The sequence below is a fragment of the Haliotis rufescens genome, unplaced genomic scaffold (assembly GCF_023055435.1).
Source record: "Haliotis rufescens isolate VD_foot unplaced genomic scaffold, xgHalRufe1.0.p SCAF_7, whole genome shotgun sequence".
NCBI lineage: Eukaryota > Metazoa > Mollusca > Gastropoda > Lepetellida > Haliotidae > Haliotis > Haliotis rufescens.
In genome coordinates this window covers 40,439,964-40,450,737 of record NW_025964361.1, presented here as the reverse complement: position 1 = coordinate 40,450,737, position 10,774 = coordinate 40,439,964, and the positions used below count along the sequence as shown (strand labels likewise).

Below are 10,774 nucleotides of genomic sequence, written 5' to 3'. Positions count from 1 at the left end.
ACTTCCTACAAACAGGGCCACTTGTTATTGTACTAATTAGGATTTGAAAATCAAACTGTATTCCACTGAGAAAATGTTCATTTCAAACCCTTTTGGGTTAGCAATGGATACACGTTTCGTTTTTATGGAAAAATTAACATGTACCCCAAAAATCAACAGGGATTTTCAAAATCATATTCTATTCTTAAGGTAGAAATAGAGGATTTTAACATTTTCTTTGTAACTGACCCAATCATTATTTAAAATTATTTCCTTCCTGCATTTGACCAGGAGAATCTGTATAAGAAATATAATCAGCTTTGCCTTAATTTGTACAAACGGTAACCTGGTTACATACTGCTTAGGTGTACAAAAGACAATATTTGTAATCACACATTAAAAGTGAAACACTCCATGGTTTAACATAATGCATACACATGTATAACACACTGCGACATGGGACTACGTACAATCAGGGAAGGTTGTTCCTCATCATGATCTATCAGTACAAAAGTACTGCAAAAATGTCAACACAAGTAGATCATAAAGTCAAAAACAGACTCTCAGATTGCTGAAGTCATAAACAGACTCTCAGATTGCTGAAGTCATAAACAGACTCTCAGATTGCTAAAGAACCACTGGGAAACAGGGTCCTTTTGCATGTTTTGTGAGCAACCCTGGTCTCCTTGCCCTATGTGTCTGACGCCACACCCATAGTTACAGGTAAAGGATCACATGAACAGGTCATCGTAACTATCTGAAGCTCTGCGGGAATATCCTAAACATATTAAGCCACTGTATTTAATTATTTGGTTTTTCGAAAAATGGAAGGGTAGTTGGTTAAAATAAAATAATTGCAAAGAGGTTTCTAAGTGATTTAAAAAATAGCTTCATCGTCCGGTGAAATAAAAAAATATAAAGTGTTTCTTAACGGAATGGAAGTCAACAGGTTACCTTGTTTCACATTATTGCCTACTTTGATACAGTAACAGAAGGAAGAAAAAAAGACAATGGTTAGGTTAAAAAAAGTAATAGTTTTGGATCTCAGGCGCCGCCCACATCATCATAATGTATGCCACATGTTCCGTTTTAATCTCCATTTTAAAAACAAAACAGAAATATATCCTTAAAAATTCCAAGTCCAACAGCAGTCAAATACTGTATTCCAGTATGTTACTCATCAAGGAATACATTTAAGTAGGGAGGCCCTTTCCTAGGTTGATTGTACACAACTGTCCATTTGGGGACACAACAGTTTATTTGCTATTTTGATCAACAACAACAACAAAAAAAGCCACCGCCCGCCCACACTATATTTTCAAATGCCATTGCCTGAGAACCAGTTCTTTATTTTTTTCAGCATTATTTTTTTGGGACTTTTCCACCTTTGGGTAATTTTAAACCAGTGGATCAATAAATGAAGTGATTATAAAAAAGCAATGTCTACATGTGTTTTTAAGTCCAATTGTCTCCCCTTCCTTGCACTTTTTGACTTCTAACTTCATTGACTAACACATCATGTCAGTGCAAAATGTACACACTTGTACAACTATATACCAAAGATAAACCATATTTACTTTTAAGCCCTATGTGAAAATTCAAAATAATTTCATTAATAACTTGTTCTGGTTAGCAAGTTTAGGACAGACATAATTTGATCTTAAAATATATACACATGCACTAAAACTATACACACCTCAATCAACATAAGATTGTTCTTTATTGTTTCTAAAAATAATATTGCTTTTTGAACTGTGTATTTAATGATACTGACAAAAGAATCACATCAATGATTATGCACTAATGCAGCGCACATAAAATCAAAACTATATACAACAAAATAATTTCAACAGAAAACAATAAAATTAAGTTACTGTGCTTTCACTTTCAAAAATATAGGTGGGCTTTTGTTACCCTGAACAAATAGTAGACAGCAGAGGTGTCAGTATAAAGTTATCGTCATATATGTATACCAAATAACAGTCATTAATGCGGTCATCTGGGTTTTTATCTGATGCAGACAGTGCCTGAGAACCAATACTGCTTTCCTTTTTTGAGACATGTCTTAAAAATGAGAAAACCTGAGTATGGATTTAACACTGCTCTGAACACTACTTCAATATCATGGGTGTAACCATTTTGGGGCAACCCACGAGCTTGCATATGGTTCTGAGAGATCATAATCGGGGTGAATATAGGATTTGAACCCATGACCAGCAAGTCCTGGTACAGCTAAGGGATGCAACTCTTCACATTGCATAATGGCATCTTAGACTACTCGGCCATCAACTTAACATACGACAGTCATAGCGTTAAGATCATCTTGTGGAACGGGGCCCTTGACACCCCATAATATCTAACCCTGCTGCAACTTAAGTCAGTAGTCCTAAGAGTCTAGGAAAATGTCAATCTAATATGTTCAGCTTATGATAGCTTACTTACTCAGAGAGGACTAAGGACTCATTGCCCCTCAATTCCTAGACATTGTATAAGTGCCATGAGTGAAACTAAGACATAGTCTCTGTGAGAGTTGGATACTGTAGACATGGTAGATTGAAATAAATCATACAATATGAGAAGTTGTGTTAGAATGACTTAAGTCAAGCTGCCAATTGAACTGAGCCTAATCGTTCCAAAAGACAAAAATATAGAGCGAGTACAGTTTTAGTACTTTTACGCTGATTTTAGCAATATTCCAGCAATAACACGGCCAGGGACACCAGAAATGGGCTTCACACATTGTACACATATGAGGAATCAAACCTGGGTCTTCAGTGTGATGAGCGATTGCTTTAACCACTAGGCTACCCTGCCGTCCTAAGACTAACATAACTGGAAATGATGTCACAAGGCAAGGTCAGGCTAGGAAATGCAATGTCACAGAACAAAATACTTTTGCTGAAACTGGCAGTGCTCAAGAACGAAGATATTCTTTTGAGCTGAAAAACATTCTAGTTTTCATAGAACTCAGTTTGCTATTTGGTTCATACTTGGACAATACAATAAAACTATCATATTCATCATAATAAGCGCACTTACAAAATGGAGGGGGTACTTATCAGAAGATAATCAGAGATCAGGCAGACTTCATTCCAACATTGGTAAAACTAAAACTTTTCGGTAATAGTTACTAGGCAATCATATATATACCTTATACACTGTTGACTTGTCTGTACAAAGATCTGTAATATACACAAGAAAATATAGACTATCAGGCTCAGTTTGGGGCGATTATAAAGATTACACACAGAATGGTCTAGAATTTGGTTAGGGGACACTTATTGGAGCGGGGGGCCTAATACGACAAATATGGTATATACAGTTCCAATGGACAATGGTAATATGAACCCTAAAGATACATTGAACACAGAGTTTGAAATTAAGCAAGAGAGTCCAGGGGTCCTTGTCATTGCCCTAATGTGAAAAGTTTAAACGATTCAAATACTATAAGAAAAAAAACCAAGGACCCCCTTCCCCCACACACTTAATTTCAAGCACTGTATTGTCTTAAACAATATCTCAACATGAAGGTAAGATTTCACTGTATATTGGCCTATGACTGGGGAGGATGGTATGGAGTAAACTGGTGGGATGTACCAGGATCAGTGAACTGTGGCTGATAGGCAGCAGCACTGGGTGGAGGGAACGGGACATTTGGATCAGGCAACATCACCATCTGAGGATACGGATAACCACCCTGGCCCATCATGCTGTACGACATCTGATGGGCTGGCAAGCTTCCTCCTAAGTACTCCCCACCTTCTGACTTCGGATCATGGTGTCCTTGAAGGGTGCCTTGATGCGGTAGCCCTGATCCTGTTTGAACACCATGGTTCGGAACAGACATCTTTGAGTCACCGATATGTGATGAACTGTCATGTGACATACCTTGTATGCCTTCCGAATGAACTTGCGATATCGGCATATGGTATGTATGCTCAGCCGATCTCTCAGGTTCCATTCCTGTGACATCCTGTCTTTCACCGTGATATCCTTCAGCATCCCTATCTCGTACTGAACTCTGAGTGGTCATATTAATCGGCTCTGAGCCAGATGTTGAAGAGACTGGTGCAACTAGATCAGGATGGGGAGTGTTAAGAGCACCTGTATTTACATGGACTTCTGGCTCCTTTATTGTCACGTCCCCAGTTTGTTCTTCCTCCCCAACTCCTGGTAAGACGTCTATGAAAAAATCGGTACGTCTTACAGTATTGTTTATAGTGTCTTCACGCCATTTTTTTGGGTCCTTTTTATGAATCAGAATCATATGTCTACGCAAGATGGAGGAATCGGTGAAGTTCCTACCACACAAACCACACGAGAATGGTTTCTCGCCAAGATGGATTCTCTCATGGCGAATCAAGGCCTGTTTTTGACTGAACCCTTTCCCGCATGCCATGCACACATAGTCCTTGGTCTCCTTGTGGACTTTCATATGAATAGTTACAGCAGATGATTGCCTGAATGTCTTTTCACAAACTGGGCACTTAAATCGACGGATATCATCGTGCATGAATCGATGCTCTTTAAGAGATTTCTCATATGAAAAGGCTTTGCCACAAACTTCACACTTATAAGGTTTGAAACCCATGTGAACATTTGCATGTTGAAGATATGAGTTCTTTTGAGAAAAGCTCTTGCCACAGGTGGGACACATGTATGTTCTTTTCATACCCAGATGTTCAGATTTGATATGATAAGCAAGAACATACTTTGTGCTGAAATTTTTCTTGCATATCTCGCATTCAAATTCCGGTTTGATATAGCCGTCCTCATGTGTTCTCCGATGTTCAACTAGAGATTTCACTCCCTTGTACAGTTTCCCACAGATGTCACAACAATTCTGAGGCTTCAGGTGAGTTTTTAAATGACGTTTCAAATCTTTCCCAAAACCAAATATTTTGTCACAATGTTCACATTTGAATTCTTTGGTTATATGAACTCGCCTTTCATGTTCTCTCAAATGGCATCGCTTGTTTGCAAAATAAGGGCATTTGTCGCAATGGAATTCTTTTGGAATTTCCGACGGCAGCCTCTTTGGTCTACCCCTTCTTTTCTGAGCACCACTTAGCTGTTTTTTCTTGGCCTTTGGCAGTTCAGCTTTTTGGGAAGACTTAGTTGGCAGTTTCACTTCAATCTTCATCGGGAAACCTTTACGAGGCCGTCCTCTGCCTCTCTTAGTTGAAGGGAGGGGTTTCGCTAATTCTTCTCTTGCTTTACTTCGTCTTGTTGTTCGTTTAGTTGTTGCTTTAATTTTGGTTAGTGACACCACTTCTTCAGGTACATACTCATTATCTGAGGCGGACATCTTCCCATCATCAGCGCTCTCGACCTCAGTGTCTCCTGAATAGTCCTTATCAACAGAATCATCTTTAAAATCACTCTCCTCATCTTCAATAACATCATCGTCTGGGACCTCATTGTCATCATGGCCGTCATCATCATCCTCAACAGGTGGAGGTGGTGGATCTTGATCAACGACCTCAGTTACTTTAGGAATATGTTTCACATCCTCATCAGTTTCTGGAACCTCAGCAACCTTTTTGTCATTTGGCAATTTCTCCAAATCTTCATTGCTCACTACATTGACAGTCTCTACTGTAGGAACATTTGACAAAATATTCTTTGCAATAGTTTCCACCTTCATCCGCTTTGCTGCAGTTTCTTCCTTGCTTAGAGTTTTAATCATACATAGTCTCTTTCTAGATGTGCTCGTATCCGCTTTTTCCAAAATTTCTTCCTTAATTTCTGTAATCAGCTTTTCTTGACCATCCGGTGCTGGTTCATCAGGTAAGGAACTGTTACCATGGTTATCATCCAACTCAGTTTCAGCAGCTTTTGAATGCTCCTCAGCCTCATTCTGTATGTTTGATTCTTCAGGCTCACAACCCTCAGTCTGGGCCTGCTCTGTTGAGTTAGCAGCATCAGACGTACCTTTTGTCTGTGTCAGAGCAATCTGATAGTTCTGTTCCATTTTGTACACATTTTTAAGAACCTCTAGCGTCTTCCGTCGTGACTCAGCTTCCTTAGTAGGTAGCTGGTACCCTGCATACAAAACTACTGGTTCTGGGGGCATCTTATGATGTTTAGCCACTAAGATCTTATCTGGAGGTAAATGCTGATCAATATGACTGGCATGGTCAGGCTTCTTGGATGGGGTTTCCACATCTTCCTTTTGACTTTTTCTATAAACTGGATTTGTGAAAGTGGGAAAAGTTTTTCTGTTGAGAAAATCAAGCCCGTCCTCCTCCTCCTGTGATATGGAGGGCTCCGGTGGACCCAAAGAGACGGTGTCCACCCTGGTCTGGCCATATGTCAGCAGGAATTTCCCGAGGAAGGAATGGGCACGATTCACCGACAGCCAGGAACCCTTCACTTCATACACACCGTCTCGAGAAACAAGTTCGACCCCGGCTTTCTGGCTCAACTCGTGCAAGTAATTCGGTACGATTTCTGCTTCATGAAACTTGCCAATATACTCTTGAGATATTTCTGCAGTTGTTTGAGAGAAAACATGTACGTTTTCAAACGTATCCATGTCTAATTAGACTGAATAGCGCATGGAAATTGGCAAATTTCCGCACTAAAATTATCGCCTTTATGTGAGGGTTTACGGTCTTCCCGTACTGGCGAGGTGGGTTAGGGGAGGTAACTCTTCCCCCTGAAAATGTTCTCCGTTTTCAGTGGCTGCTTAAATTGTATTTTAGAAACACGTGCAGCACAGGTTTTTGTGGGTTTTTTGTGCGTTCTAGCAACAATTTGTTAAGCCCACACAGGTTAGTTCTCCACTGTGTATATATACGCCCATGGTAATGCCATGCAACACCTGTCAAAACTATTTAAAGCAGCGTAAAATCCTTTCATTACCGTCAAATGTTAATGAACACACCGAATTCGTAGAGTGTTACAGAAAATCAATACAAGTTTAATGTAAGAAAAGTTGTGACCGTTAGTCTTATTTTGTTCATATTTATTAGGCGTATAATTATTTCTTATTTTTCAAAAGAAATATTCCATCTAACGAATGGAAATCAAAATGAACGCAAGATATCACATATTTTATTAATTTACTATACATATTCAACGCCCATGTTATGTTATGGACAGATCAGTAAAGCAATATCTATTTTATAGGCACGTGTTGTTGTTGTTTGTAGTTAGATGCTGCTCTCAGCAATATCTATCCATATGACGACGGCCAGTAAATAATCAAGTCTTGGCCAGATTCCACGCCTTCGGGGTGCAATAGGCTTTCGGTAAGCTCGTAAATAAAATAATTCGTAACCATGGAGAATTCGTAGACACTCCCAACTCTTACCCAAATTCCACGATGAACTGCTAGAAAAAAACAAATAACACTGGAAAATAAATTTTAGAAATTAATAATTAAATGTACACTTATGTTAACTAATTATGACACCATTGTTAAACTCAAATGTGTCAAAAAAATGTTTCTCGGAATCAACTCCCGGTTTTTCAACGAATTCACAGTAAATTGTGTCTACGAGTTGTGACATGCAAGCATTCAAGTCTCCTAACCTGACCCCCGACCCATTAAGTCGCCTAATTGATCGTGTTTAAATTTGGTGTGATACTTTTATCAAAAGATTATCGAAGGCTCTGTCCAGGAGGTTAAAGTACCGTTAAATAATTGTCCCCCTGTGTGACACGTAAATCCTATCATCAACCAGTGTTTTAAGCCCACTGAGTATTTTGTATTATTGGCTAGTATTGAGCACAGCCACCAGTAGCTAAAGTGATGATATAAATCCTGCTAGGGTTTCGTGATGGAAGCAGAGGCACCGTAAGTCCCCATGATCCCCAGGGAGGTGGTTTGGTTACTGGTGGCCTATAAGCCCGTGTTTTAAACTCTATAAATGATATTGTTATGCCCAAATAGTTGATCAAAATTGTTTTTGAATATTACTTATCATTCATGACTCACTTATGAATATATCAACTTGTTCTCGTCGCTATATGGATGAAATAATGACGATGCGACGTTACATTTTAACCCTCTCACTCATTGAGTTGCCTCTCACGACCACCATAGGTTACAGAGGAGCCAGTCGTACCTGGAATCACCACCGGGCGTCCTTGGATTGATTGTTGACTTAAGTTCAATCCTTACTGGTTCATATCAATATGAATTAATGTACATATTTGTACTTAGCGTATTTCGAACACACCAACTCTTCATTTGATAGAAATGGAACCATTTACTATCACATTTAATAAATCAATGTTAAGATTGTTATTTTTTATATTATTTTATTGTTTTAGTATTATATTTTATTCATATTTCTCGTCATATGTTCATTCCCAATATTTCATACACGAATAAAATGTACGAATCTACACAGGAAAGGTCGTTGAAAAATATTAATGTTTTATGCACGGTTTTATTATTTATTCAACATTTCTTCCCACGTCAATTGTAATTTAGCACAAGTAGTTCTATACCTAATTATTTAAATCAAAAAGCACACTAAAGGATACACAAATATTTTAGGTGTACAAAACATTTATTTCATGTTTTTTTTAAACTTCGAGTTGACACCTATAACATTTCCAATTGTCTATCCTTGGATACACTTACATGAAGATTGTCTATAAGCCCGCTAAAGTGGGGATTGGGTGGTTTGGCTGTTTGACTTGCCTTATTGTGTGTGTTGTCTGACGACTCGCTTTGAAGAACCTGTGCGTCAGATATATTTCTTAACTTTAAGGTTGAACATTCATGAGCGACAGTAACATCGTAGCGACATACTACTCAAAATTTGCTAAGAATCTCCACTTTAAGAGGAAAGACGTCAAATTGTGTGCATCTTTTGAAATAGCCAAAGACAATATTGCCTGAAGACATGTTTAATGAACAAAAGTCCATTGTCATATGACACACTATACCAACAAACCACATGTGACTAATACTCAGAAAGATCACCAGTAAAAATGAGAGTATCTGACCAACACTGAATCATCACAAAAATATCACTGAAACAAATTAATCATCCAAAAACACAACTCTCAGCAGCGCGTATGTGATGCGATCACGGCCTGGCACCACGGTCTCATGCTCCCAATAAGTGTCTGGGTGGTTGGAAGGGAAGATTGTTCCACTATTCAGTAAAAGCATTCCTGTATAGTTGCCGGAAGGACAGGACGTCGAGGGCGATCTGCAGCTCGTTCCACATGTCTTCGACAGGGGACCGCCTCCGTGGTCAAGTGGTAGAGCGTCCGCCCGGAGAGCGGAAGGTCCGGGGTTCGATCCCCTGCCGCGGCATACCAAAGACATTAAAAGATGATACCTGTCTGGCGCTCGGCATAAAGGGGCTAAAACAAGGACTGGTCGGCTCGGGGTCAGTATACTGTGTCTGAGTGGGGTATTCATGTTAAACTGAGCCATGGTATCTCAGTGAGCTAGCACTATATATCGGCATCAGTCCGGACTAGTACAAGCAGCCACACACACACACACACACACACACACACACACACACAGGCGGAGGGGGTGTTTGACTCGACGGTATAGGCGGAGCCAGAGAGCGGGGGTATGGTATGGCCACAATGGACATTGCTAGAGAGGGAGAGGATTTTATAGGCAGAGCTGTTGATGGACGTGGATGTGTATTGTCGGAGCTGGAGAGGGAGGCAGATTGTATTGTCGGAGGTAGAGAGGAATGTGGATGGTATTGGCACAGCTGGGGAGAGAGGTGGATGGTATTGGCGGAGCTAGAGAGGATGTGCGTGGTTATTGGCAGAACTGGAGAGGATTGTGGATGGCATTGTTGGAGCTGGAGAGAGAGAGATACATTGTATTGGCGGATCTGGAGAGGGTTGTGGATTTATAGCCAGAGCTGAGGGATGTGAATGGTATTGGCAGAGCGGGAGAAGGAGGTGGGTGGTATTGTCGGAGCTGGAGAGGGGATTGGGTGGTACTGTCGGAGCGGGAGAGGGAATTGGGTGGTATTGTCGGAGCGGGAGAGGGATGTGGATGGTATTGGCACAGCTGGGGAGAGAGGTGGATGGTATTGGCGGAGCTAGAGAGGATGTGGGTGGTATTGGCAGAGCTGGAGAGAAAGAGATGCATTGTATTGGCGGATCTGGAGATGGTTGTGGATTTATAGGCAGAGTTGAGGGATGTGAATGGTATTGGCAGAGCTGGAGATGGACGTAGATGGTATTGGCAGAGCTGGAGAGGGAGGTAGATGGTATTGGCAGAGCTGGAGAGGGATGTGGATGGTATTGGCAGAGCTGGAGAGGGATGTGGATGGTATTGGCAGAGCTGGAGAGGGATGTGGATGGTATTGGCAGAGCTGGAGAGGAAAGTAGATGGTATTGGCAGAGCTTGAGAGGGATGTGGATGGTATTGGCAGAGCTGGAGAGGAAAGTAGATGGTATCTGCAGAGCTGGAGAGGGATGTGGATGGTATTGGCAGAGCTTGAGAGGGATGTGGATGGTATTGACAGAGCGGGAGAGGGAGGTAGATGGTATTGGCAGAGCTGGAGAGGGAGGTAGATGGTATTGGCGGAGCGGGAGAGGGAGGTAGATGGTATTGGCAGAGCTGGAGAGGGAGGTAGATGGTATTGGCGGAGCGGGAGAGGGAGGTAGATGGTATTGGCAGAGCTGGAGAGGGAGGTAGATGGTATTGGCAGAGCTGGAGAGGGAGGTAGATGGTATTGGCAGAGCTGGAGAGGGAAGTCGATGGTATTGGCAGAGCTGGAGAGGGATGAAGATGGTATTGGCGGAGCTGGAGAGGGAAGTCGATGGTATTGGCAGAGCTGGAGAGGGATGT

General features: G+C 41.0%; 1 protein-coding gene across 1 annotated transcript; it reads right to left on the bottom strand.

Moving 5' to 3' along the window:
* Positions 1-808: 808 nt before the first annotated feature.
* Positions 809-6,596, bottom strand: LOC124132651 (zinc finger protein 37-like). Its single transcript, XM_046496659.2, has one exon. The coding sequence runs from the start codon at positions 6,515-6,517 to the stop codon at positions 3,533-3,535; it is 2,985 nt and encodes a 994-aa protein (XP_046352615.2). The 5' UTR covers positions 6,518-6,596; the 3' UTR covers positions 809-3,532.
* Positions 6,597-10,774: the final 4,178 nt, after the last annotated feature.

Coding starts and splice junctions, on each gene's coding strand:
- LOC124132651 (XM_046496659.2), bottom strand. CDS start 6,517: ATGGATACGTTTGAAAACGTACATGTTTTCTCTCAAACAACTGCAGAA.